Raw genomic sequence first — 26,587 nt, 5'->3', positions numbered from 1 at the left:
GGATGAGCATGGATGAGGATGGGTGGGAGAAGTCTCCAACTCTAACACAATTAGGGAAGGCTGTGCCTGTCCTCAAGTGGCTGGGGGGGGCTTGGGATCCTGCCACAGAGGGGGATTCCAAACCTCACATCCCCTGACCCAGGCCAGAAGACCAGGTAGAGTCCAAGAATCCTGGGGTGGCCCAATGGCAATAAAGGTCAAAAGGAACTAGGGATCTGCCTGGTCCCTCAATCCCCTACTCTGAGCAGGGCTGCATGACGAGGCCAGAGGCCATCCACAGCAATCTGCCTTTACAGGAAAACAGGGACTGCAGGCTGCCTCTGGCTCACTGAATCAGGGTGGTGTCTTCATAAAGCAAGACCACTTCCTCACATTTGACCAGCAGCTCATGTGTTGACAGCACAATGACTGACTTGACTCAGGCCCTGATGAATGAAATAGAAAATTCATAGCAAACCCATCTTTAGCTCTTCCACATCATCAGGGGCTCTAATTCAATTCCGTCCAGAAAGGTGTCTGAAATGATTTCTAAACATGCTGGGGACTCACCTCTGTGTGGAACTTTTCAGGAAAAAGGGGATCAAATCTCATGAAGCAACTCTTCTCTCTTCTAGCCCATGGGCAATGCAAGGAACCTGCATGATACCAGAGGCTCACTTCTCTCTTCTCATGTCTTCTGGAAAGGATTCGTTAATGCTTCCTGCAAGGTGAAGCAGAAGCCTGCATTCCCAGCTGCACAGAAGTGTTTTAGGGCAGTGTCTCCCTTAAAACCCAAAAATAAAAAAACAGGTCATTCAACAGGCACATGGATTAGAGTACATGTTCAATGATCCCTCCTCCCTGGAGCCTTCCACATGCCCATCTTCCACATTCACAGAGCAATGCTTGGCCATTCTCAAGACCAGGAGACCATGATGCTCATCACCAGGAAGTCAATAAGGAACATGAAGAGAGCAGCATGGATTGCAGAAGGTGGCACATCAAGGATCTTCAGCTCTGCTGCTAGAACACAAGAGCTTAACTTCAGTATTGACTTTTTGCCAACTACCAAGTACGATAGCAGTGTCAAGCCCAATATGCAGATATGCAAGTAGTAGGTGACACCCCGCATCCATTCACAAAAGTGGGCAACATCTGCATCAGAACAAGGAAGTATCTTACCCTTACTCATAAAAATCATCAGAAACAAAATAAAATGGATGCAAGACTTCTCATTTCACTATTAGGTAGCTGTTGGAATTCCCTATTAAATAATACCTCCTCCAAAATAAAAAGTATCTCAGACATGTGTCAACTATTCAATGGATGACATTTTAAAAACTATGGACTTTACTTAATATTTATGTATGCTATATCCCTGCCTAAGGCTCTATGAGAAAGGAGCACATAGAATTGGATCTTTGAAAATCTCACATTTGCTGATAAATATTACTGCTGATCTCAGGCATGGCGAAGTGAAAAGTGGGACTTTGGATATTCCAAGAATGCTATGTTGTGGGATTGGTGTCCCTGATTCATACATAGCATATGGTTTCTATGAAATCCAGTGAGGGAGCAGGAGTAACGAAGCTGATTGCACAGATGACCTCAGGGAATACTGACAGATAGGCCAAATGAAAAATATGTTCCAGCTAACCATTGGTATTTGGGCTTCTGATCCCAGTCCTGTTTTTAAAAAAGGTGCAGACAGGCAGTGTTCATTAAAAACTGTCTACCATGTAAAAGTGGGTAATTTAAATGGCATCTAGTTACACATCTGATAGAATGGTCTGGCAACATATGAATTTCATTCTAACAACAACAACAACAACAACAACAAAACATAGAAAATGAGACATAAAGATAAAACCTTGTCTTCACCAGGATGCCTAAAAATAGGTTTTATTTGGCTCATGCAAATAAATATCTTTCAATAGAATTTCTGATTTCTGAATGAATCCATTCAACTTCATACTGCACAGATCACAAGGTTTTCTTTACAGAATATTCTCTTCTTCTTCTTAAAGCCTCACATAGAAAATGTCTCACAGGACATAGGAGGGGAATGACCCAAAGGATGAGAGAATGGCTGGAACCGTTCTCAAATGTGCCCATGTAGCCTAAAGTTTGAAGGCATCTAATTGTACTCTAAAACAATTATGAACCTATTTGATCCATTATTAATAAATATCACCACTTTACCACTTGAACCAAATCACAGAAAATTGGAAACAGATGATCATTTGCTTTGATACCTTTACTTCTGTTTCCTTACTCAGAGTCGATCAACTCTACACTTCAAGTGACACAGATTTATTACAGAATGCCTAAGATCCTAAGGATCTATTTTAGCTCAGCCCATGGTATTGCTTCATTATTTTATCATTTTGTAAGTAATAAAATATAACTTCATGTTGGATGATATATTCAAGCCATGAATATATCATCCAACATTGTTCTTCCCAAAATATTAGCCCAATTTCTGCGCGTGCTCACTTACTGTTTAGGAATTTTACTAATTGTTTGAAGGTTCTAGAGGACCTGTTAGACTCCTGATGGACAAACCATACAACATACTCCAGAGAACGGACGAGTGCCATAAGAAGAAAATAAGGTCAGCCTACAGCAATGGGCAGCTGCCTGCCCTCGGCTGGGAGGAGCCCTGGCCATGGCACCAGGGCTGCTGGGCAGCAGAAGCCTCCACAGCCCTGCAGGGAGCCTGGAGCACAGCTCTGCCTAACCATGCTCAGCCCTGGACAGATGCACATGAGTTCCCATCACAGGCTCGAGTGTGACAGTCCCAGGTGCATGCCTGTCATGCCAGCCACCAGGGAGGCTGAGGCAAGAGGAACGTTTGAGGTCAGCCTTGGCAACTTAGACCCCGAGGCCAAGGGGAAATACTTTTACAGGGGTCTCTGAGGGTGTAGCTCAGGTAGGTCACTTGCCTCACAGGCTCAAGGCCCTGGGTTCAATCCCCAGAACCCACGTACACACAAAAAGTGAACTTGGAATATTGTTTAAAATGATGGATCAGGTACACACAAGGACTTCAATATGACCTCTCAGAGGAGCTCAATTTGAGATCAGACTGAACAAAAGACCACCTGGACCATTGACTCAGTGTCTGAAACCCTCTGTGAGCATGGGAAGCACTGCTGGCAAGACACCAGAGGGCCAAAGCACTTGTGCCCCCTGCAGGGGTGTCTCTTGTCTACCGCCAAAGACTGTTCCCCTCCTGGGGCAGCTGAGAGCAAGCTGGGCCTTGGAGCAAGGACTAGTGCTTTAGATATAGATTATGCAAGCAAGGGGCAATGTCTTTAATAAAACTAAAATTAAAAAGTCACATTGAAAAAATTTTAAAAAGAAGAAAATAAGGTCAAGTAGAGGAAGCCCATTTTCACAGGAAAAAATCCCCCAGTGAAAAGCATCAGAATAGATACCAAGAAAAATACCAACAAAAACAGTGTGCTCCCACTATGTATCTACTCAACATGCAAAAGTTAGAAAGCTAGATAATACAATCCTGGCCACAGGTAGAGCTATGCAGAAGAGCCACCTGGCAGTGCTTAGTCAAAGAAGTAAACATGCACACTTTGACCTAGAAATTCCACCTGTGTGTAAACCAGGCGGTGCTTAAGCAGTTTCACAAGGGGACATGCACAGGGAAATTTATCCTCAGGTTCTTATAGAGTTGTCTGTGCTTACAGGGAGTTGATGGTTGTCAAGATGCCCACAGCTGCGAAAGTCAAAAGCTAAAAAAATAATAGATGCCAACCTGGATATATTAATAGAAATCAATGAAAAACAATAGGTTGACACATGACAGTAAAATCCCTGAGTTCAAGTTCTTGCTAACCTACCTACCAACAATCATGCTTGGTCAAGACACTGACATACTTCAAGGCAAAAAAGGGAGAAAATATAATGTCGTTATTAGATTTCTTAAATGCAAAAAAGGAAATGGTAATATTTACCCAGCCATGACCTGTTATGCATAATATGTGAGATTATTGTGGACATGTTGGTGAATGATTATCTACTCAGATACGTTCCGTGACTCACCAAATGCAAAGGTCCATGAAGAATTACCGTCTCCATGAATTCATCATCAAAAGCCTTGAGTCAATAGGGGCTTCACAAAACGGCTTCCTGGCCAACTTGATGAGTGCATCCTCAGACAATGCTTCCACCTGAAAGATGTCACCAACTTGTTCTCATTCACATCTCCACAGTGCCACAAAAAAGAAACAAAGTCTGATACTCTATTGAGTGAATCCTCAAGTGGACCAAACACCATACTTCCTTCCATATTTTAAAATTAACAAATGTAACTTCAACTCAATAACTTGCATTAGGCAACATGCAACCCTAACCTCTTACACGTACTCTTTTACACACTCACATGTCCTAGGTTCTGATCTAACTGTCCATTGAGCAGTCAGAACACGTGCTACTTCACATTCCTTACAGGTGACCAACCCATTCACTGCTAAGCTGAAGACAAATCCCTGGTCACAGGAGAATGGAAGCATATCTCCCACAACAAAATGCATCAGGAAACATTGGGATTTTCAAGAAAAACTCCGGGGACACCCTTTTGAAAATCACTTAACCCCTGAAAAGGCGCCTGCCATTCTCCTTGCTGTGGGGGACGGCGTATTTGAGTCAATTTTTAAATACCTTTTCACAGTTGAGAACATCACTGCACACACCAAAATAACAACAATAATAATAATAATTATTATTATTATTAAAAAAATCACTGCAGAAGGGCGTGGAGTAGGGAAGCAGCTCAGGAGAGCACACCCGGGAAGCAGAGAGAGAGCTCCCTTCACCAGGACAGAGTAGCAACCCCAGGGGCCTTCCCTAGAGACCCACCACCTCCAGCCACACCCTACTGCCTACAGTTACCACCCAGTTAGTCCCCACCAGGGGTTCAATGCACTAATTAGGTCAAGGCTCTCCTAACTAGCACTGTCTCACACGGGAACTTTTGAGGGACACTAACATCACATCTGTGAGCTGCAAACATCTGTACCCTCACCCTTTCTCATAGGACATTTTCCCCAGCCATCAGCCCTCAGGCCTTCTGTAGTTTCACGGATTGGAAATCTCACTTATAAATGGTGCTTCCAACTGAACACACTGCTCTACAGGGAGCCAGGTATTTCTGGTCCTATATACACTGGACAGAGAGATGTTGAGGTCCTACTAGGTGTCAGATACTGTTCAACATTCCGGGACACAGCACAGACCTGGCCTTGGCCTCCCAGAGTCTGTCATTTAGCTACTTGTTTATGTGTAGCCTGAGATTAAGGAAGCTTTGAGTAGGGAAGGTAGGGGTGTGTGTGTGTGTGTGTGTGTGTGTGTGAAGATTGTCACCATTCACAGATTACATTTAACTAATTAGTGTTGGGAGCATCAAAGGCAAATGAAACAAAATCTCTTCCCCAGGGCAAAAGAGGGGAGATAGGGTGCATACTCAAATTTTAGTAATTTTATAGGTTACTTCTGATACACTGTTATAATTTTCCCCGGGTCTCTAATTCTACCCCTCATAAAAAAAGTCTGTATTTGTTATAGAGGGGTTTTTAAATAATATATAATGGAAAACATCAAAAGATAATGCCTTGCTTAAGAAAACAGCAGGCATACTTAATGACCATTATATAACATTGGGGTTTTTAAAGTCAGCATCCTGTTTTATACACAGCCTACTGCTAAGAATTACGCTTCACACCTGGTGTGGTGGTGCAAAAAATATGTGGTTGGCCATTATTTTTCACATCCAATGGACTGTCTTTTTACTGTATTGATGTTATCTTTTTATGAGCAAAACTTCAGTTTTCATGAAGTCCAATATATTTATTTTTTTCTAGTTGCCTGTGCTTTTGGCATTTTATCAAAAAAAAAAAAAAAAAATCATTGTTAACTCCAGTGTCCTGAATCTACTGCCCTATGTTTTCTTTTGTAGGTGTTGTATTAGGTAAGAGTTCAACTTCATTCTTTTGCATGTGTATGTCCAGTTTTCCCCAAAATGATTTGCTGACAAGACTGTTCTTTTCCTCATTGAATGGTCTTGTGTCCCTTATCAAGAGTCATTTGACCATATACACAAGGGCTTACTTCTGGGCATTCTATTCTGTCCCATTGATCTCTTTCTGTCAACACCACACTGTTTTGATTGTGCTAGCTCTGTAGTAGGTTTTGAAATCAGGGAGTTTGAGTCCTTCTAATTGTTTCTCGTTTTCATAATAGGATTGGCTACTTGGATTCCCTTGATATTCCATAAGAATTTTAGGATGGGTTTTTCTTTTTCTGCAAAAATTGTCATTAGGTGCTGGGATTGTAGCTCAGTGGTAGAGTGATTACCTAGCATGTGAGAGGCACTGGGTTGTATTTTTTTTTCCTCAGCATCACATATAAATAAATAAATGTCCATTGACAACTTAAAAAATATTTTTTAAAATTGTCATTGGTGGGCTAGGGTTGTGGCTCAGTGGTAGAGCACTTGCCTAGCATGTGTGAGGCACTGAGTTCAGCACCACATATAAATAAATGAATAAAATAAAGTTCCATCAACATCTAAAATATTTTTTAAACTGTCATTTGTATTTTTTTAGGGATCAAATTGTAGATTTGGGGTGGTATTGACATCATAATATTAAGTCTTCCAATTCATGAAAATGGGATGCTTCCACAAATTTATATGTTCTTTAATATCTTTCAACAGTGCTTTATCATTATCATTACACTATCATCTTCCACTTCCTTGGTTAATTTCAAAGTGCTATTTTATTTTTTGTTGATGTTATTGAAAATGGTATTATCTTTATAATTTTCTTTTCAGATTAATTAGTAGTAGTACATAGAAATGCAGTGAATTTGTTATGGTTTGGGTACGTGGCATCCCTCAAAAGCTCACATGTGAGATAATGTAGGGGTAAGGTGATTAGATTATGAGAGTTGTAACCTAATCAGTGGATTAATACACTGAAATGGATTAACTGGGTGGTAACTAAAGGCAGGTGTGGTGTGGCTGGAGGAAGTAGGACTCTGGGGTCATGACTTTGAGGTTTCTGTTTTGTCCCTGGTTAGCGGAGCTCTCTTTGCTTATTGGTGGCCATGCCCTGAGCTGCTCTCCTCTGCCACACCCTTCTGCCATGATGTTCTGCCTCACCCCCCGCCCAGAGCTATGCAGTCGGCCAACCTGGACTGAACCTCTGAAATCCTGAGCCAAAATAAACTTTTCCTCCTCTAAATCGGTCTTGTCAGGTATTTTGGTCACAGTAAGGAAAAGCTAACTAAAACAATTTTGGTGTGTTTTCTCGGGATCCTGCCACTTTGAAACTTCTTTTATTAGTTCTCATAAAACCAACCATGTGTTTGTGTGTACTCTTTAGAGTTTTAGATGATGTGTGATCCTATCATCTTAAAGACCATTTGATTTGTTCTATCCAATTTATGTGCTTTTGGTTTTTTAATTTTTTTTTTTTTTAGTTCTTGATAGACCTTTATGTATTTATTTATTTTTATATGGTGCTGAGAATCCAACACAGTGCCTCACGCATGCCAGGCAAGTGCGCTACTGCTGAGCTCCAGCCCCAGCACCGTGCCTTTGATCTTTCCCCTTGCCAAATGACTCCATCAGGGACTCCCAGGGCTCTGGGAATTACAAGTGGCCATCCTCATCCTACTCCTCATCTCAGAGGAAAAGCTTTCTGTCTTCAGGGGTGGCTCACAACCAGGCCTCTCCCCTTGGCTCATCAATGGCCACCTTCCTGCCACCTGTTCACAGGGTCATACGCTGTGCTCACACACTCCTGGTGTCTCTTGTGTGACCAATTCCTTCTCCTTATAAAGACTCTAGGCATCCTGGACGAGGGTGGCTCCCCAGTGACCCCACTTTGACGTAGAAGCTTTATCTCCAGATAGCTCCCATTCTGAGGCTCTGGGCTCAAGACTTCAACCTGTGAATCTGGGAGAACAGACTCAGCCCATGACAGCAGATGGAGGAAAGGGGTGGGAAGAGGGCTTGCCCAAAGCTCCAAGGGGAAACATGATGGCAGAAACCAGATTTTCTCCTGGAAAGAAATCCAGCCACCACGAACGAAAGTCAAATTCCTCTTCTCCCATCACCCCCTGGCCCAGACTCTCCCCAGAGGTGGCTCTGGTCATCTGTTTGTTAGGGAGTCACCCGTGGTCCCCTACCTCCCAGAAGAGAGGATCACCTCAGCTACTGTCCCTAAAGCCAAGTGATGGCTGCGGTTTCCACACTGTGTGGATCTGGAGAGATGCACAGTGCCGCTGGACCAGCCTATGTTCAGGGCTCTGTCTGTGTCCCACAAGCTGAAACACGTGGTCCAGGGTCTTCTTTCCACCCACAGGTCCTAAGAACTTGCAGGTCCTTATTCACTGTGGCCACAGACTTCCTGCCAATGGCCATTTCATTGTACATGTCTTATAATTTAACACAACATTGAAATGAATTTCCTTCTGGGAGCTTCCCAGGGCATGTACCAAGACCTAAATTTCTGAGTTGTAGGCAGCATAGCATTCGTGCATTTTCATGGATAATGTTAAATGTGCCTCCAAAGTGTATGAAAAAAGCTTATCTTCCTATCCACTTCCTAGCACATATTATCAACATCCTTAGATTTTGTAAATAAATGAATAAAATAAAATACGTCATTTGAACTTGTGATCATCTGCTTGCCAGCTGTGTTCCAGCGACCTCGGCCCGTGCAAAGTCCTCATCTGTGTTTCTCCTCGAGCCTCCTGTTCTACTGGGTTGCCATTTCCTCCCAATCGGTCCCTCTGTTTTGACAATGTTTGGGGCATATTTCGTTGGAGAGTAGTTTCTAATGTGGATGGTCAATTGAACCATCTTGACAGCTTTGGGTTTTGAGGATTGAAGCCAACCCTCCCCATTTCTAGGCCACAGCCTCTTCTAGATTTCTACCAGTATTCCAGTAAATATTTCTTTTGATTTGGTTGATCTCTGTGTCTGGGTTCTAGACTTAGGTCCTGCACTTGCTAGCAGGGACATTGTGCTTTCTGGTTTGTTGTGTTGGCTTCTTGGGGACACTGTGAGGATCAGGTAGGCAAGGCAGGTAGAGTGGCTGGCCCAGAGCATGGCCCAGAGGGAGCGTTTGATCAACATTATTTGTAAAATGTCAGCAGTCAATTATCACACCCGGCATGAAAGGCCATCATAATAATCATCATTATTAAAATATCAGTCACAATAATTTTTTATACTTCCATGGTGTAACTGTATTATATTCTCAATGAGTGAGCTCACAGGCAGGTTTCTTTCCATGCCTGCTTCTGTCACTTAGCCTGGAAGCCCCTGAAATAGTTTGCACTTCAGGACTAGAAGCTCTTTTTTTTTTTTCTCTTTATTTTTTTTAATGATTTTTAAAATTTATTTATTGGAGGCTATTTTACAATACACTTTCAACTGGCCATTGGCCTCCTGATGGTACTCCATGCGTCATCGGAGCCTGGCTTGCATCTGCCAGTCACCATCCTCTGGGATGAGCCAGATGCTCAATCACATCCCGGAGAGTGCAGATGGCTTTGCTAAGTCCTGTCCCTCCTGGGCCTGCAGTGTTGGGTCAGCCCTCACAATGGAAAAGAGGTGTTGATGAGTAGGCACACATGTCCTGCTCCCTCCTGGGGTGGGAGGAAAGTTCTGAGGTTTCCAGGCAACCCAAGTGTACTCTGGAAAGCACCATTTATTACCCAGAGGAAGTACCTGCCTCCTCCTTGTTTACAGATTTTTTCAGGAATGTGTGTGATTTCTATCAGATGTTCAGGCTTCTCCTGGAGAGATTCCAAGGTTTTCCTCTTCTAAGCTGATTCTCCAGCTAATGACTCCAACATAATTCTGTCCAGTCAGTCGTGCGGCCATTGTTGTGGCAGCCCTCTGGTCACTTGAACCCCTTCATGCAATGATTTTTTTTTTCTAGGAGAAAGATGGAAAGAATATCCAGGACCTGGTGGCCCAGGCAGGGTCCCTTCTCTGGGAAGGCAACCTCAGGGTGGGGCTACCATTTCCACGTCTGATCAGTCCTGGCGACTGTGCCTGCTTATTGCTTAGTGGGAAGATGCAGCTTCAGGTCCTGACAGACGATGGCAGACCTGTGGGTTCTGCTTAAGGGGTAGAACCAAGCCCCCCAAATGCCCCATGCCCACCTGTCAGGCCCTCAGAGACTGCTGTGCATTCCAGCCAAAGCCCTCTGCAGCCTGCTCAGGGACCAATGAGCCACTGTTTAGAGTCCAGGACATTCTGGCTAGGGAGAAACCGCACACTGGCCGAGAGATGGCCAGCGATGAGCAGCCCTTTAACGGGTCTCCACGTCTTGGTGTCTTGACACTTATCTTCCACACCAAAGAAATTAGAGTGAGGCTTCCTCCAGAAAAGGTGCAATGTCCAACTGTCGCAGCTTCCAAGTAGAAATGCTGCAGCATGCTTTCAATTGCCAAATGTGTTTGGGGTTTGGCTTTTGGATGCATTCGTGAGATCAACATGTAGATTTCTTGTGTGTGTTTCCTGGGCAAAATAATACAAGCCCCAGAGAGTTTTATCCCATTGCCCAGAGATGGACAAGCACTCTGCTTTTCTAAGAAGCTTTTAGAGGGTGCTTGCAGACAGCCAGATTGGGACTCAGTGACTCATTCTCACCCTCGTTGTGCTGGTGATGGAAGGTTTATGGAAGGTCTTGAGGATGACATGGACATATGTGGTCCTCTAGTGCCAGCTCTGCCTTAGTGGGGTGGGGGTGTTTGCCTCTGTGCACACTGCCATGTTCAGCTCTCCCTGCAGAGCCAGGGCAAGGGGGACTCTCTGCTTTAAGAACCCATGGCTTCCATGCTGAAGGTTCCTGAGACCCAATCTGAGCCAAGTATCCCTTTTTTTCAAGTGCCAGTATCCCTTTTTTTCCTCTTCTGGGGCTTGACCCCACGGCTTCACTGTCTGTGTTCTTTTGTTTGTTTGTTTATTCATTCATTCATTCATTCTGGGGATGGAATCAGGGGGGCTTTACTACTGAGCCACATCCCAGTCCCCATGTTTTATTTTTTATTTTGAGACAGGGCCTTGAGTTTGCTTAGGGACTCACTAAGTTGCGAGACTGGCCTCAAACTTATAGTCCTGCCTCAGCCTCCCAAGTCCCTGGGATTACAGGCATGCACCCCCACACCTGGAGCCTGTATCCTCTTTATTGCTACTAGGAAGCCCTGGCCATGCACCATCTTGGGAACACATAGGTCATTAGATGTGTGTGGGCAAAGCCCTGCACTTTCCGGAACCATCTCGAATCCCCTGCTCTGCCCCATTCTCCCGGGAGGGGTGGGGGTGACTCTGTTTGGTCCTGAGTAAACGCAGGGCCTGAGAAAGGACACTGCATCTCAGGCACACTCCAGGGCCATTTGTTCCGGCTCCTGCAAGACAACATCCTGTTTTGCTAGAAACTCCATCGACAGAGGCTTGGAACTCCTGTTGTTCATTCTCTGAAGTTCTGCCATTTCTTCTCAGATGGCTCCATCTCCAAATCTTTCAACCCCCTCCCCTGCTCCAGGACTTTGAAGTGGTTTCTTTGGAAGCTTCTGCACAGGGATAAGGACAAGCCATTCCTCACATGATTCTTCAACAGGAGGAAGAGAGGGACCAGAGGGGCCACAGGGAGCAACCTCCTGCTCTGTTCCAGGCAGCCACTTCCAGGCTGGGGCTGCAGCCTGGGGCTGTCAGGACGGCTCTGGCTAGGGGGGAAGCCCTCCCCAAGCCTGGGTCACAGCCTCCCGTGCTCCAGGGCAGCTGGTGAGCACTGGTGGAGAGTGGAGGGGAAGGCTTGCCCCCCAGGAGTCGGGTCTGGACAGCATTCAGGTGGGAAGAGACCACTGGTCACCAAGGGGATGTGAAGCAGGGGTGACCCAGGGCAGCCATGGGATCTCCTCTAAAGACCACTGTGGTCCCAGCAGTACAAAGGGACTGAGTGACATTATTACTCTTCCCTGTTTTAAGGACAGAGGTATGGAAGGGATTCCTGAGAGTCACAGAAAACATGGCTCACAGGTTTCAGTTTGCCATCTAGGAGTGACCTTGGCCGCACTGGTGGCAATTCCCCGGACCCTTGATGAACCCCTGGCATCCTCCCAGTGAGTCCTCCCAGGCCCAGTCTCAGGGGCAGACAGCTGCCCTAACTGCTCTCCCTGGACCTGAGGATGACATGGGGTTTTGAAATCCTTTTTGTTGCCGCACTGGGCATTGAACCCAGGGCCTTGCACATGCTAGGCAAGTGCTCTACCACGGAGCTCACCCAGCCCTGAGGGTGACAGGTTTGGAGAGCATTGGCTAACTGAGACTTGGTGAGGTAAATCCCCATAGTCCTACAGTCAGCACCTTTCTCTACCAGCTGCTTTTGCAGGGTTAAGATCTTAGCCTGAGTTTTCCCTTATTTCTTTCTCTCTCTCTCTCTCTCCCCCTTGGTATTTTGGTACAAGGGGTTGAACCATGGGGTGCTTTTCCACTGAGCCACATCCCCAGCCCTTTTTAAAATATTTCATTAGAGACAGAGTCTCACTGAGTTGCTCAGAGCCTCACTAAATGGCTAAGGTTGGCTTCAAACAGGCCATCCTCCAGCCTTAGCCTCAGCCTCCAGCGTTGCTGGGATTACAGGCATGCACCACTGCCCCCCAGCTCTGCACTATTCTTAATCAGAGAACCTGTGGGGCTATGTTTACTAGGTATGAATTGAGTTGCCCTCCAGAGAAAAGAAAAAGTAACAAAGCACTGCTGTGTGGGCAAATCAGGGATGACCCCAGGACAGGGTCAGCTTTCTCTCCAAGGAAACCCCACTGCCAAAAATGAGCCTCTTGGCCAACGCAGTGGTGCACTCCTGTAATCCCTGCATCTTGGGAGGCTGAGGCAGGAGGATCAAAACTTCAAAACCAGCTTCAGCAATGGCAAGGCACTAAGCAACTCAGCGAGACCCTGACTCTAAATAAAATACAAAATTGGGCTGGGGATGTGGCTCAGTGGTCAAGCACCACTGAGACTAAACACCGGTACCTCCCCCACCCCAAAAAAAAGAGACTCTGCTAAGGACTTCCATGTTGGCTGAGGCAGCTGCCTGCAGTGGGTGTCCTGCAGATGGCAGTCAATCTCCCCAGGCCTGGGCTGTGGGGAGGCTTGGCCTGGTGACCAGGGGTTAGCCCCCAGCTAATGATCACTTGGTATTGTGGTTTGGATGTCAAATGTCCCCATTGCCCATGTGCTAAAGGCTTGGTCACCAGCCTGTGGCCCTTGGGACATAATGGAACCTTTAGGAGGTGGGGCCTAGTGGACGGAATGAGGTCATTAGGGGTGTGACCTTGAGGGGATATTGGGACCCAGCCCAGTCCTACCCCTACCCCCTACCCCCACCCCGCTTCCCAGAGGTGAGCAGCCTCCTCTGTCACAAGCTCTAGCTGCCAGGATGTCCTACTGTGCTGCCACAGGCCCAAAGCAACAGGGCTAAGGTCCCATGGTCTGAGACCTATACAGCCATGAGCCAAAAGAAACCCTGTTTCCTTTTAAGGGGATTCTCTCAGATGCTTTGTCACAGCAACAGAAAGCTGACAGCACCCTTGGTCTGTGCCCTTGCTTTATAGATGGGGATGCTGAGGGCCCACAGGAAGCCGAGCAGCCCCAGTCACATGGTCCTGTAAAAACAACTATTATCCATTCATTCACTGATTACATGGCAGGAGCTGGACTCCAGATCTCAGTGTTTGAAAAAGTTGTGTTTCCTTCCTGCCCCTTAATCCCTCGCTCTCTCTTTGTGTATGCATCCAAGAAGGACCTTCAGGAGATTGCAATGCCACCCAGTCATCCTAGCCAACTTTAGACTTGAACATGAAGTTCATGGGATTGGGCAAAAGGGGAGAGTGGGGAAGGCTTATGGGGGCTAGCAAAGATGGTGAAATCAGATGGACATCATTACCCTAGGTACATATATGACTGCACAAATGGTGCCTCTCTACAACGTGTACAACCAGAAAATTGAAATGTTGCACTCCGTTTTTGGTACGGTGAATTGAAATGCATTCTGCTATCATGTACAACTAAGTAGAACAAATAAAAATAATAATAATAAAAGAAATAAGAAATTTTACTTGTGCAAATTTTTTCTATATACTTCTAAAGGATAAAGACTTATAACAGGTAGCCACAGTACCATCATCACATGCACACTGACTGTTCCTTAGTGTTGCTCACAGCCATCTCATGATTGTGGTGAGTGGCCATGGGTCTGACCAACAGTGGGGGTCTGAACGGAGTCTCACGAGATACACAGGCTCTGAGCACAAGGACCAGGAGAGGGTTCTGGGACATGTGACTGTCTGCCTGTGGTGCCCCGGTGACTAACACAGAGCTCATCATCATCTACTGAGGGACAACAAGGAAAAATATTCACCCACATGATGGCCTTCCCAACAGCAAAAGCATCAAAGAAAAATCCAAACTGTGAAAAGCAAAAAAACTGGCCCAGCCTGTGCCTCTCCCCAGCTCCCAGTTTGGGCTCCTACAACATTTCACGCACTTCTCCCTCCAAGTGCCCACAGAACACCTGCACGCACAACCAGCCATGAAGAAAGCCAGAGACCTGCTCACCTGTTCTGAGGCAATCTGGAGACATTACATTTGGATGTATTTATGAAACCCAAGTTTAGACGCATAACATTATCTATATAAATCTCTAATATAATGATATATATACTCAATTTTTAAAATTAAGTATGCTCTATATTTACAAGAGGCAAATGGTTTTGGACACTTGTGGAAAGATTCAAATGTCCAGAGGGATGGGGAAAAAATACATTGCTATAGAGTAAAACTATGATATCAATGGAACTTCTGAGTGGAATTTAGATTTTAATGAACCAGGAAAATAAAACCAACAATTTTTCAATTTGTAAATGCTGAATCCCAAGAAATGAGGTTCATCACAAGTTGCAAAAATGCTTCCATTATTTGCTGCCATCAGTTAGGGAAATATATAACCTTCAAAAGGAGGCTTTCTAAGCAAAACACAAGCCAGAAGTGATCTAGGACTGATAAATTTGCTATATTAAGGTTTAAAACTTCTGTGGATTTTAAAACTTTAGTGTGAAAAAAAAATTAAGAACAAAGTCAAAATATCTGATAGACAGAAGGCTCATGTCCTTAACTTACAAGAAGCTTATCCCAATCAAAAAAGAAAATAAACCACCCAATTAAAAAATGGGCAAAGCACCTGAACTGACAGATGTCCAAAGTGAAAGCGCAATGGTCAATGAACATGAAAATGGAGTCCGCACTCTCCTAACTTAGAAAGTGCAGGTGAAACTAGGAGAGATGTCTCAGGGACCAGATGACAATCAGTAAAGTCTGAGAATACACAGGGCAAGGATGGGGTGGCACAGAGGGACATAAACTGCTGCAACCTTTGAGGAGGTGATCTGGCAATGTTTGACATTTACACCTAGTGCAGCAGCAATTTCAAGATATTTCAAGCAATTTCAAGACATTTCCCCTATTGCTATACTTGCAAAAGTTCAACAATCTATGTACAAAAAGTTCAGTTTTTTTAAGTAAATGATACAAATTTGCAAACAAAAATATTCAGCAATAGGGAGCAGGTAACAAAAATCAGGTCTGTGCATACGCGGGGACACTAGGCAACCAGTACCGGAACAGAGGGGAATCTGCTGTGCTAACCCAGGATCACTGAGGGCAAAACCAAGCAAGAAGGGCAAGGTGCGAACTCATGGCTGTAACATGATGTCTTGGTGAAGCTTTTTACAAGGTTAAGGGTGATAACTGGACACAAAATTACTGAAAAGATATTTTTGGAAAGAGACAACAGTAACTGCTAATCATGATTTCTTACACCAACGCACTATCATGTGTATTACTTTTGCTTTGAAAGTGTCAGTATGAAGCAACTGATGGTTTTTCTGTTCTATTTGAATATATATCACAAACTAGATGTTCACTAGGGAAACTTTAAACAAAAGTCTAAAGAAGAAAATTTAAATGACTGGCAAACCTACTAATCCACATAAACACTTAACAGTGTATAGTGTTCTAAATTTTTCTTAACATACAAATGACTTTAAAAAAATCAACATTACTGACACATTAATTACTGACACAGTAATTATGTAAGTGATTTTTCACAAGCTAGAGAATATTACATTGGACAGCTATCCTGTTTTTGTAACTGGGCCAGATTGGACTTGCTCTTCTAATTTTTCACTATTATACACAATACAACGGTGACTTAACCCTTTTAAATACCCACTGTCCTCAGATGTAGGTCTTGGAGCTCTTCTTTTTTTACCCTGAGAAGCCTTGTGGTTTACCACAAGGTTTCTGAGCCCAGACCTCTAGACGCTCAGTGAGGGGGAAAGTAGGCCAGCAGCAGGACCCCGGGCTCCCAGCGGGGCAGCCAAGCCTCTGCACACCACCACCTCCATGTCCAGAGTCACCCCACTCACCTGCAGCTCCCTGCCCATCCCCCACAGCCACCAGGACACGGACCCATCTCTTCCTTCCCTCTTTGGCTGTCATATTAAATACATTTCTTACCTAAAAGACAAAATGGCTCACCAATAGAATAGCTAAAGAAAACTCTGAGGTAGAGGACGAGGACCTGCTGGCTCAGCCACACAGGCTTGGTGAGGGGCCCAGCACCTCCAGTCTGTAGGCACAGAAGCAAACTCCCCAAATGAAACCTCCCTCCGGAGCATTTCCTCAAGAACAGCATGGAAATAAGACTTTCTCCTCCTATTTCACAAGGTTATTAGGAGAGTTAACTGAGATCACCTTGAAAAGAATTTGTAACTATATACCTCAATATACCCCATCGTAATCAATGTACCACAGGAAAGAAAACAGTGTGGGTTGAACTTTGAAATAGTTTAACGCTGACTGTAAGACACATTCCAGGGTCAGAGACACTAAAGTGTCTTAGAAATGGTGAAATACAACATAAGAAGTTACTTGGCCGGACTGGCTCGCTACCTTAAGGATGAGGCTGAAACGAGGATACAAACTTTGGAAATACCTGCTGATTATGAACTTCAGGGAAATCTCCAATTTTTTCGGCCTCTTTTAAAGGCCAGGAACTATAAAAGTATCAACTAAATTGCTTCAAAGCTAGCTGACTCTGGCTCATGGTGGCCCCTTTCTTAGGAAATGGCGTTGAAGGAAAAGGGAGGCTGAGTCCATTCTTGTGGATGATCTAATAGGAAACAACCAACATATGAAAGACTCTTTCAATGGGATCAACTTTCCAAAGCTATGAACTGGGCTGGGTGCAGTGGGGGAGGCTGAGGCAGGAGGAGGGCAAGGTCAAGGACAGCCTGGGTAACTTAGCAAGACCCTTCTCAAAATAAAAAATAAGAATGGCTGGGGATGTGGCTCAGTGGCAGAGTGCTTGCCCAGCATGCACAAGGCCCTGAGTTCAATACATTGTGTTGGCTGGGGGGGGGGGGGGGGGGGAATAATACACAATGGGATGCCAACATAAAATGCTTCTAAACATACTTTAAATTCCATGATATAACTGATATTTAAGAAACAATATACATATTCAGAGAGGCTTTGTCACAAATTTGATATATTGATTGTTCACTTTTATTTTTTTTTTTAGGGTAATGGGGACTGAACTCACGGACCCTCAAACCACTGAGCCACATCCCCAGCCCTATTTTTTATTTTATTTAGAGACAGGGTCTCACTGAGTTGCTTAGAGCCTCACTTTTGCTGAGGCTGGCTTTGAACTCAAAATCCTCCTGACTCTGCTCCCGGACCCCCTGGGATTACAGGCTGCACCAAGGTGCCCCACAAGGTAACAGTTTTAATCATTCCTTTAAATTAAAAAGAGGCAATAAAATTCTATGGAACTTATGATTCACAAGATAAAACTGAAATTTTGTATTATTATTCATTGTATTATTATTCAATTTATCAATTTAAGTGGTAATATTTTTGTTTTTTTAATTTTTACGTTTATCAGAAATTTTTTTATTGTATTGCTTTTGTTTTCTTTATATAGGTCCTGCAGTGGCTCAATTTTATTTGACTGTTACACTGTGAATATTTTCCTACATTCATAAATATTATTCACAACTATGATTTTTTAATGTCTACCCGTTGAATTAAGTTCTTTATTAACATGCATTTTACTATTTTAATTTCAAGTAAAGACTATTGAACTTCAAAGGCTACTTAGATTTACTATTATTTCAACTCTTTCTGACACTTTCTGGAGGGACAATGAGGTTAACTTATACACCTGTTAATTACACTTATGTGAGTGAAGTTCATGTTTGAAACAGATGTGTGCATGTGCACACACACCGCATGCACAATCCATTGTAGCATCCACGCTAATAGACTGAACTCTTTCTATTTTTTGCAGTGCTGGGGATTGAACTCGGGGCCTTGTGCAAGCTGGACCAATGCTCTACCACTGAGCCACAGCCCCAACCCAAGTTCTTTCTTAATCATGCAAGTTACACCACTTACTAAATGGGACCCATGGCATTTAAGTGAGGACTCTACAACAGGGCACAGTTTCAACAAGTACAAGGTTACATCCTCTTCAGTAAGTTTTGAAAACCCATGAGTTTCTGTGTCTTGGAGATCTAGAATTTCAAAAGCCATTTCCTCATTGTCCTAGGGGCAAAGTTGCAACATATGCAGTCAAGGGGGAGAAATAAAGAATGTCCCTTCACTTCTGCCCTTTTCAATGCTTTATTCACTAGAATCACTCAATAAAATTTCACTCTATAGGTTCTTAATCAAGAAGACGACCATCCTTCATGCTATGCACTGTAATAGACATAATCAATTCACAGCAAACTATTCTAGATTAATTCTAAGCACTGCAAACACACTTAATCATGACAGGCTAATGACAGACATTCCCTCTGCAGGCTAAGTTCAAAAGTCTCAAGCCTTAGGCTTTATGTCCAGCAGACATACACACTCACTCAGACCGCGGTGATCAGGTCAGGAACCAAGGCAGGCTTCTCCTGGAATGGAGCTGACGGCCGGCTGAGGAGAGGGTCACAGGGAGAAGTTGCGGCTCTCACCAGGGTCAAGATGTGGCTGTAGAGTTGGACAGCGGTAAGGATCAGGCACAAGATGACAAGTGATGAGATGTCAGTCCAGGTCCTCATCAGACACTCCAGCTTGGGTGCATCCTTGTTTTGGCTGGCTGAATGTCTGTTCATTTGCTCTATTATTTATACTAAATTTGGGGACTTTTGACCCCCCTTTCAATCCTTATCAGTTACCACCAGATTTCTCAGTGACAACATTCACCCTGGGGTTAAAACATCTGGTCTGGTGGTCCCTCCCTGATTTTCTCGTCTTTCCCTCTTTTCAGGGGAGAACAGCCTGACAGAGGCTTCTCTCTGTTTCTCAGGATGGGGAGAAGTGACTTGATTGTGTCTGAGGCCATCCTGGAGGGCTCCCTTAGGCATGCCAGGTGAGACTGCAGGTTTCAAACTGAAGTTTTTAAAATGGGGTCGTTTAAGCTCAGGCCTAAGGCCATCCTCACACTCCTGAAATAGCAAAGCACACTGGCTTCCACAGAGGTCTCCCACTGTAGCCCAGCTCAGCAGGACTCAGGAGCAGCCACCTCATAAGTCCACATAACTGAGGACAAGGAGGGCTGGTGGAGAGTCAGAGGCAGATGTGGGTCAACAGTGCAGGTGTGCGAGGATGAGGGGCACGCTCGAACAAGAAGAGTTGGAGAAGAGCCTTTTTCGAGCAGGGAAAAGATGATCAGAAATAAAATTCCCAAGGCCTCTGGGTCTAAAATACTCCTCTAAGGGTCAAAGTCAACTCAGAAAAAAAATGAGGCTGTGGGCATGAGGGGGAGAGACCAGCGGGCCCAGCTCTAGCCACCTCTCTTCTCCTTGCACCTAAATCCACAGGTACAACCAAGCCTGTGGTACTCCAGCCCCTTGACCTGACCCTCATTTCTGTGTCACTACACCACTAATCCAGGTACCACGAGTACCACGAGACTTCCACGCTAAAATGATCCACATCTTCACAGTGGAAAATTCCATGGTCACCACACAGCCCGGGGAAGCACAGGACATGGTGCTGTGTGAAAAGAGTGGCAGTCCATTGTTGGAGCAGCAGATCACTGGCCACCTAATCCCTTCTGATTTTTCTATATCTGCTGAACATTCTAGAATGATCATGAATTGCTTTCGTTATCCAAAATGTAACCTACTGCTAAACTGTGAACTCCATCTCCATTGATTGCCTGACAAGCTAATTTAGTCCAGATCACACTTTCAAACACTATCCCAAAGAGGAAGCGTGAGTAGTGATGTCTCTTGAACTTTTCAAAATGAGATGTCCTATCTCCTCAGCTAAGGCCCAGCTAAAAACAGTGTGTGCTTCTTGGTGTGACTCTAAATCAGCAGGGTATCTGGGGCACAATTCAATACCTTTAGTCCTCAGGTGCCCCAAATAAGGGGCTCCAAGTAAACCAGCGGCTCTCCAAATACAGGTCTGGCATGTGAGATAATTCTAGGTACTACTTGAACAAGATCATGCATTTTTAGTTTAACAATCACTAAAATGTTAATTCTTTAAAAATCAAGTCAGGAAAGCACCCCTAGTTTCCTGTTGCAGGAGGTGGAAGTGTGTGCCAGTCTACATACATTTAGTGAAGAAGCTGTAGGGTCTGTACTGGTGGCCTGACCAGCTACTGGAAGGAGAGATACAGCACTGTGTCTGCAGCGCATGGCTCAAGCTGGTGAAGTGTCTGCTGTCTCTGGCTCCCCGCAGTGACAAAGGGCCTACAGAGAGATGAAACAAAACCAAGTTAGATGTCCCTGGCTGTGGAGCTGCCAGCACCAAATAACTGTCACTAAAGTCACTAAAAATTCTAATCTTTTGAGAATCATATTTAAGGACAATTGTTGTTTAAACCAATTTTTGGCTGATAGCCAGCTAAATGCCCATCCTCATTAGAGAGGTTACAGTTGCTTCACTCAGTGGATGTCCCAGTCTCAAGAAAGCTCTGGACAGCCAGGGTTTCTGCCCTGCATTACCCAGCCCAAGCTCCTGGGCTGCTCTGGGCAAATGGCGCCCTCTGCTGTATGCAGCTGGGCCGTGGGCAGATGAGGAAAGACCTTCAAGTGAAACTGTTCAGAAGAACAAGACTCAATGTGCAGAGGGTACCCTGCCCTTTATGTTCAAAACTCAGGGAAGCAGGGAAGGCATGTTGTAGACAACTCCAGAAGATCATGCAAGAAACTGAAGAGTGGCTGCCTCTGTGGAAGAAAACAGGGGCATTTAGGGCTGGATGTGAAAGACCCGCGTTTTTGTATTTTGGGGGAAATTTTTTTTTTTTTAACCACATGCATCTATTACTTGAGAAAAGGTTTTAGAACAGCCATGTCTGAGAGGAAGCCATCTGACCAGTCCCAGGGATGGCGGTGTCAGGTGAGGAAGAAGGCAGAGGTGACAGGAACAGGTGGTGATGCAGGAGTGGGACAGTGCTGGCAAGATCAGTGCATGCACAGATTCTAGAGCTCTGTGCTTCACTAGAGAAGTGACAGGGTTAAAACAGCCCTGGAGGGAAAGTGGCCTTTAGGGTATTGGCTTGATAAATAGAAAGCCAAAAAAGAAAGAAAGAAAAAAATGACAACAGCTGTTTTCAAGTCTGAGTGAAGCCATGCAGAGGACAGGAACTGCAGATTCATCAGCAGCACCAACCATGGCTCACAGGGCCAGAGAAAGAAAGCGGGTAAGGACAGGGAGAGCGACATCTAAGGGTAGTAGGAAGCCATCGAAATAGTTCCACTGAATACAGAGACCCAAACACAAAGGGATAATCTTTGATTACTGGACAGCACTTCATACGACCATTTTGTTTCAAATGTAGGCCTATGAGATAGATTTGCCAATGCCACAAGGTACTGGATGACTGGATGAGATTTCAACACTAATTTCAATTCCAGATGATTTGCTCCACTGTGGGGAGGGAGATCGCACCTAGCACACAGATGTCCTCTTGACCTGTAGCCCACCTGATGAACTACCAAATAAAATGTAGCCAGAAAACACTGGGTCTTCATTTTTTTTTAAGTTGTTGATGGATCTTTATTTATTTATATGTGGTGCTGAGGATCAAACCTAGTGCCTCACATGCTAGGCAAGCACTCTGCTACTGAGCTACAACCCCAGCCCTGGGTCTTCATTGTTTAACAAACCAGAACTTTATCATTCCAAATCTCATTCTGCTATACACAGCCTTTCTTGTAAACACCTTCATCTTCAACACATATCTAATATTAAAAAATTTCATCTTGCTCTGTTCAGCATTATAATCTTTAATGTAGTTCAAGAAGTGTAAAAATTATTAACAGATTTTTTTTGAAAGACTGAAACATCACTCATAGCTAATAATGTACCCAGCTAAAAGAAACCAAATGTCAAAAATAAAAAGAAATCAAATTTAGAATTTAGAAATAGCCACTTGTTTTTTGTTTGTTTGTTTTAATGGGAGGCAGGGAAGAACTGGGGATTGAACCCAGGGCTTTGTACACATTAGAAATAGTCACTTTTTCTGGGTGCATGACACATGGCTGTAATCCCAGTGACTCAGGAGACTGAGGCAAAGGATTGCAAGTTCGAAGCCAGCCTTAGCAACTTAGCAAGAACCTGTTTCAAAATAAAACATAGGTCAGGGGATATAGTTCAGTTGGTAGAGTGCTTGCCTTGCATGCACAAGGCCCTGGATGCAATCCCCAGCACCACTAAACAAATAAACAAAGAAAAAATATATAAAAAGGGCTGGTTATGTGGCTTAGTGATAGGGTGCCGCTCAGTTCAATCCTCAGTACCACCAAAACAACAGTCAATTTTCATGCACACTTGTATAAATGGTTTTGCTTACATTGTGTTACGATTTTTTTTAATATTTTATTTACATTTTAGTTTTCGGCAAACACAACATCTTTGTTTGTATGTGGTGCTGAGGATTGAACCCGGGCCGCACCCATGCCAGGGGAGTGCACTACTGCTTGAGCCACATCCCCAGCCCCGTGTTATGATTTTTTAAAGAAGAAAGTTCAGTAGTTCAGGCTGAGTCACGTTCTGAAGCTCAGTTACAGATCACAATCCACCTCACTTATCAACTCTGTTCTGATCCTTTGAGTTCTTATTAAGTTTAGGTCATGAGACCCCAGACTCAGGAAGCAACAACCCTGCAGCCTAAAGTGGGATAGGCCAGAACCCGTCTGGTGGGGACGGAGAGGCCCCCAGGGTTCTACCTCAGCACACATCACGTTCCACACCAAGAACTCCTTCCTTCTCACTTGGGTCTCTTCTATGAAAACTGGTTGGTGAGAGATTTTAGAAAATTTATTACTATGTTTCTGACTGATTGGTTGCAGCATTTAGAAAAATATAGTGATAAGGAAAGCAATCAACTTCTTAAAAGTCAGGCAATTATTAATTTCAGGAAAAAATGTAACAGTAGAATACTACCTAGCTCAGCTCTGAATGTGCACATAATTTAATAACAAAAACAATGCCCAGAGATTCAGTCCAAACTGTGCTTCTACCTATACTGGAAGAAAGTAAGGGTAAGGATAGACTGTTACATCTCCAATTAGCATAACAATGTTGTTTAAAGAGCGGCAGACTCAATGTATTTAGAAATATAACCAGAGGAAGGTAAAAGAATTAGTGTCCCTAGATGATGGGAAGGAGCAGAAAAGGACTAGGAATGAAAGCTCTGAGCCTTTTACGACCTTTTGGAAACTCAATTTTTTTTTTTTTTTTTTTTACTTCCAGTGTGGTGCTGGGGATTCAATTGCGGGCCTTGGGCACCCTAGGCAAGGCTCAACCTCTGAGCCGCACCCCCAGCCTGAAAGTTAATATTTTAAGGAATAGCACAGCAACCTGCAGTGAGGACAGCTATCCCTATCAGGCCCTACACCGGCTCAGGTCAGGGCAGTGCCTGGCACATGTTAAGGGGTAAATAAACTGTTTATAAATCAGTGAGTGAATCACCCAAGCAACAAATCAAACTGGTTGATTCACAGTGGGTGTGACAGGTCGTAGGAAATCTGCCACTAGGGAGAAAGCCCTGTCAGCTGGACTTCTCCCAGGATCTCCAAGGCATCTCACAGGCGGGTTTCCAAGAGGAGAAGGCAGGAGACCCACAGGGAAGCCCAGCACTCAGGAGTCCCAGAAGCTCAAGGTGAAAGGGCCAGGCTTCCTTGCTCAGCAAGGTTGGCCTGGACTTCCCAGAAGGCAGCTGAAGAGAGGCCCTGCACTATGTCAAGGAAGTCTGTGTCCACAGGAGGGGGCATCACAGCATCCAGAAAGCTCTGGGACCAGCCCTGCTTCACTGGCTGTGTGATTTCTTTCATTCTTTTTTGGGGAAAGGTACTGGGCATTGAATTCAGGGGTATTTAACCACTGAGCCCCATCCCTAGTCCTTTTTATTTTTATTTTAAGACAGAGCTGGCCTTGAACTTGCAACCTCCTGCCTCAGCCTCCGAAGTCACTGGGATTACAGGTGTGCACTACTGTGCCTGGCCTGGCTGTATGATCTTGAACAAGTCACTTGGCTTCTCAGAGATTCACCTTATCATCTCTAAAATGCGAATAAGCTCATGAGAGCCAGTGTGAGGGCTGAACAAGGTGACATGTTTCAAGCCTAGTGCACAATACCTACTCAAAAATGGCAACCATTATTTTTTAAAGCCTTGAACTACAACAACTGCAGTCATAAAAAATTTGAAAAATACTCAAGACTGTACAATACCATCATCAAGGACATGCCTTGTCCATTCACATTTTAAAATCTACAGAAACTCTTATTAAATCTTATGAGAACAGATACTTCCCAAATGAATCTCACCATTGCTGAGAGTGGTCTTCAGCGCCAAAACAGAAGCTGTTGGAAAGGTGTTCAGGGAAAGCTGCCTGCACCAGAAATGACCTGTCAATTAAAAATAAGTAAATAAATATTTTTTGGTTCCAGTGCTGGGGTTGAACCCAGGGCCTGGAGCCTGCAGGCACATGCTTCACCACTGAGCCACATCCCCTCTTCTTTTTTTGAGACAGGGTCTCTCTAAGTTGCCCAGACTGGTTTCCAACTTGCAATTCTCCTGTCTCAGGCTCCCAAGTTGCTGGGATTACAGATGAATGCCTCTGCACTCAGCAAAAAGTGGAGTTGTTTTGTGGTGTGGGCAATAGAACCCAGAGCCTCACATATGCTGGGCAAGTGCTTTACCACTGAGCTATGTCCACAGGCCTGCAACAAGAATAAATAAATAAATAAATTTTAAAGATACATTCCTACATGAAGAGGGACATTTAAAATAATAAGGTGAGCCAGCTACTGTGGCACAAACCCGCAACCCCAGATACCAAGGAGGCTAAGGCAGGGGAAGTATAAATTCAGGTCTCGAGATATAAAGGGCTGAGGATGTGGCTCTGTAAAGCACAATACGGTGCAACGTCTAGTACCCCAAAAATAAATAAAACAGTAACATTCACAGAATAATACCATCCACAGAATTAAAGAACTAAGAGAAGTGGACGAGTGATTTCCAGGCTTAGTGACCACTGGCCAAGTAGCTGCCATCATGCTGCACCTTCTCTTCACCCTCCCATCAACCAGGCATCATGCTTGGCAGTCACCTTAAAAATCCCTCTGCCGTGGGCCACACCTCTGCTGTGGTCCTGCTGCCACTTCTTTGTTCAGGCCTTAGCATCACTCAGACACAGGTTAAAGGTTTCTTAATGGGTCTCCCACCTCTCCCCTTGTATTTACCACCTTTCTACAGTAAGAGGCTTCATCAATTAACAGCCCTGACATGTCTTTCCCTGGCTTCCTGCTGCCAAGTTACAAATTCTGGGCACAGCCTGCAGGACTGCCACATGGCCCCAGGCTTCCACACCAGCCTCCTGCTGCCCCTGCCCCACCCTCCCCATAGCCATCCAAACACACAGTTAGTCTTGAATTCGCTCTCATACACTTTTGTATATGAGATCCTGGATCCACCAGATCCTGGAGGCTCAGCAGCTCTTGTGAAACCTCCACCCTCTGGAGCCCCCACAACACCAGGCTGACTGTACCTCCCTGTGCAACCCTTCATACAGTGTGGTTCTCCAGAACAGACTTAGACAGCATTTATGGGCAACTGGTTTTTGGCAGAGGGACCATGACCATTCAATAGGGAAAAAGGAATGTGTTCAATAAATGGTGTTGGATAACAGGGTGTCAACCCATAGAAGAATGAAGTTGGAGCCCTATCTCACACCTTATGAACAACTTAATTCAAAATGGACTAAAGACCTGAAGGTAAGAGCTAAAACTATAAAACTCCTAGAAGAAAAACAGAGGTAAATTATCATGACCTCGGGTCTAGCAATGTTTCTTAAACATAACTCCAAAAGTACAAGTGATAAAAAGAAAAAAAAGAAAAAACCCATAAACCAGTTAAAACCTGTGTTTCGGGGATGGGGATAAAGCTCAGCTCAGCGGTAGAAGAACCAGCATGCCTGGGTTCAGTCTCT

The 26,587-nt window shown here is 44.4% G+C and overlaps 1 protein-coding gene across 3 annotated transcripts in view; it reads right to left on the bottom strand.

The window, feature by feature from the left end:
- Positions 1-26,587, bottom strand: part of LOC144249585 (uncharacterized) — a 47,653-nt gene that overhangs the window by 18,857 nt on the left and 2,209 nt on the right. The window contains exons 1-6 of one of the 3 annotated variants that reach the window (XM_077791702.1): positions 25,299-25,322; positions 24,924-25,004; positions 20,704-20,841; positions 19,009-19,126; positions 4,042-4,169; positions 550-763 (exon numbers count right to left, since the gene is read on the bottom strand). In XM_077791702.1, coding sequence (XP_077647828.1) covers positions 550-591 — 42 coding nt within the window. In that variant the 5' untranslated portion in view covers positions 592-763; positions 4,042-4,169; positions 19,009-19,126; ... (1 more) ...; positions 24,924-25,004; positions 25,299-25,322. Of the gene's footprint in view, positions 1-549; positions 764-4,041; positions 4,170-19,008; positions 19,127-20,703; positions 20,842-24,923; positions 25,005-25,298; positions 25,323-26,587 lie in introns of those variants that run through there. The other 2 variants (XM_077791700.1, XM_077791701.1) reach the window with 2 other exon arrangements.

This window comes from Urocitellus parryii, chromosome 12, assembly GCF_045843805.1.
Source record: "Urocitellus parryii isolate mUroPar1 chromosome 12, mUroPar1.hap1, whole genome shotgun sequence".
In the NCBI taxonomy this organism is placed as follows: Eukaryota; Metazoa; Chordata; class Mammalia; order Rodentia; family Sciuridae; genus Urocitellus; species Urocitellus parryii.
The sequence above is the reverse complement of the archived record's forward strand: the minus strand, read 5'-3'. Positions and strand labels throughout refer to the sequence as shown.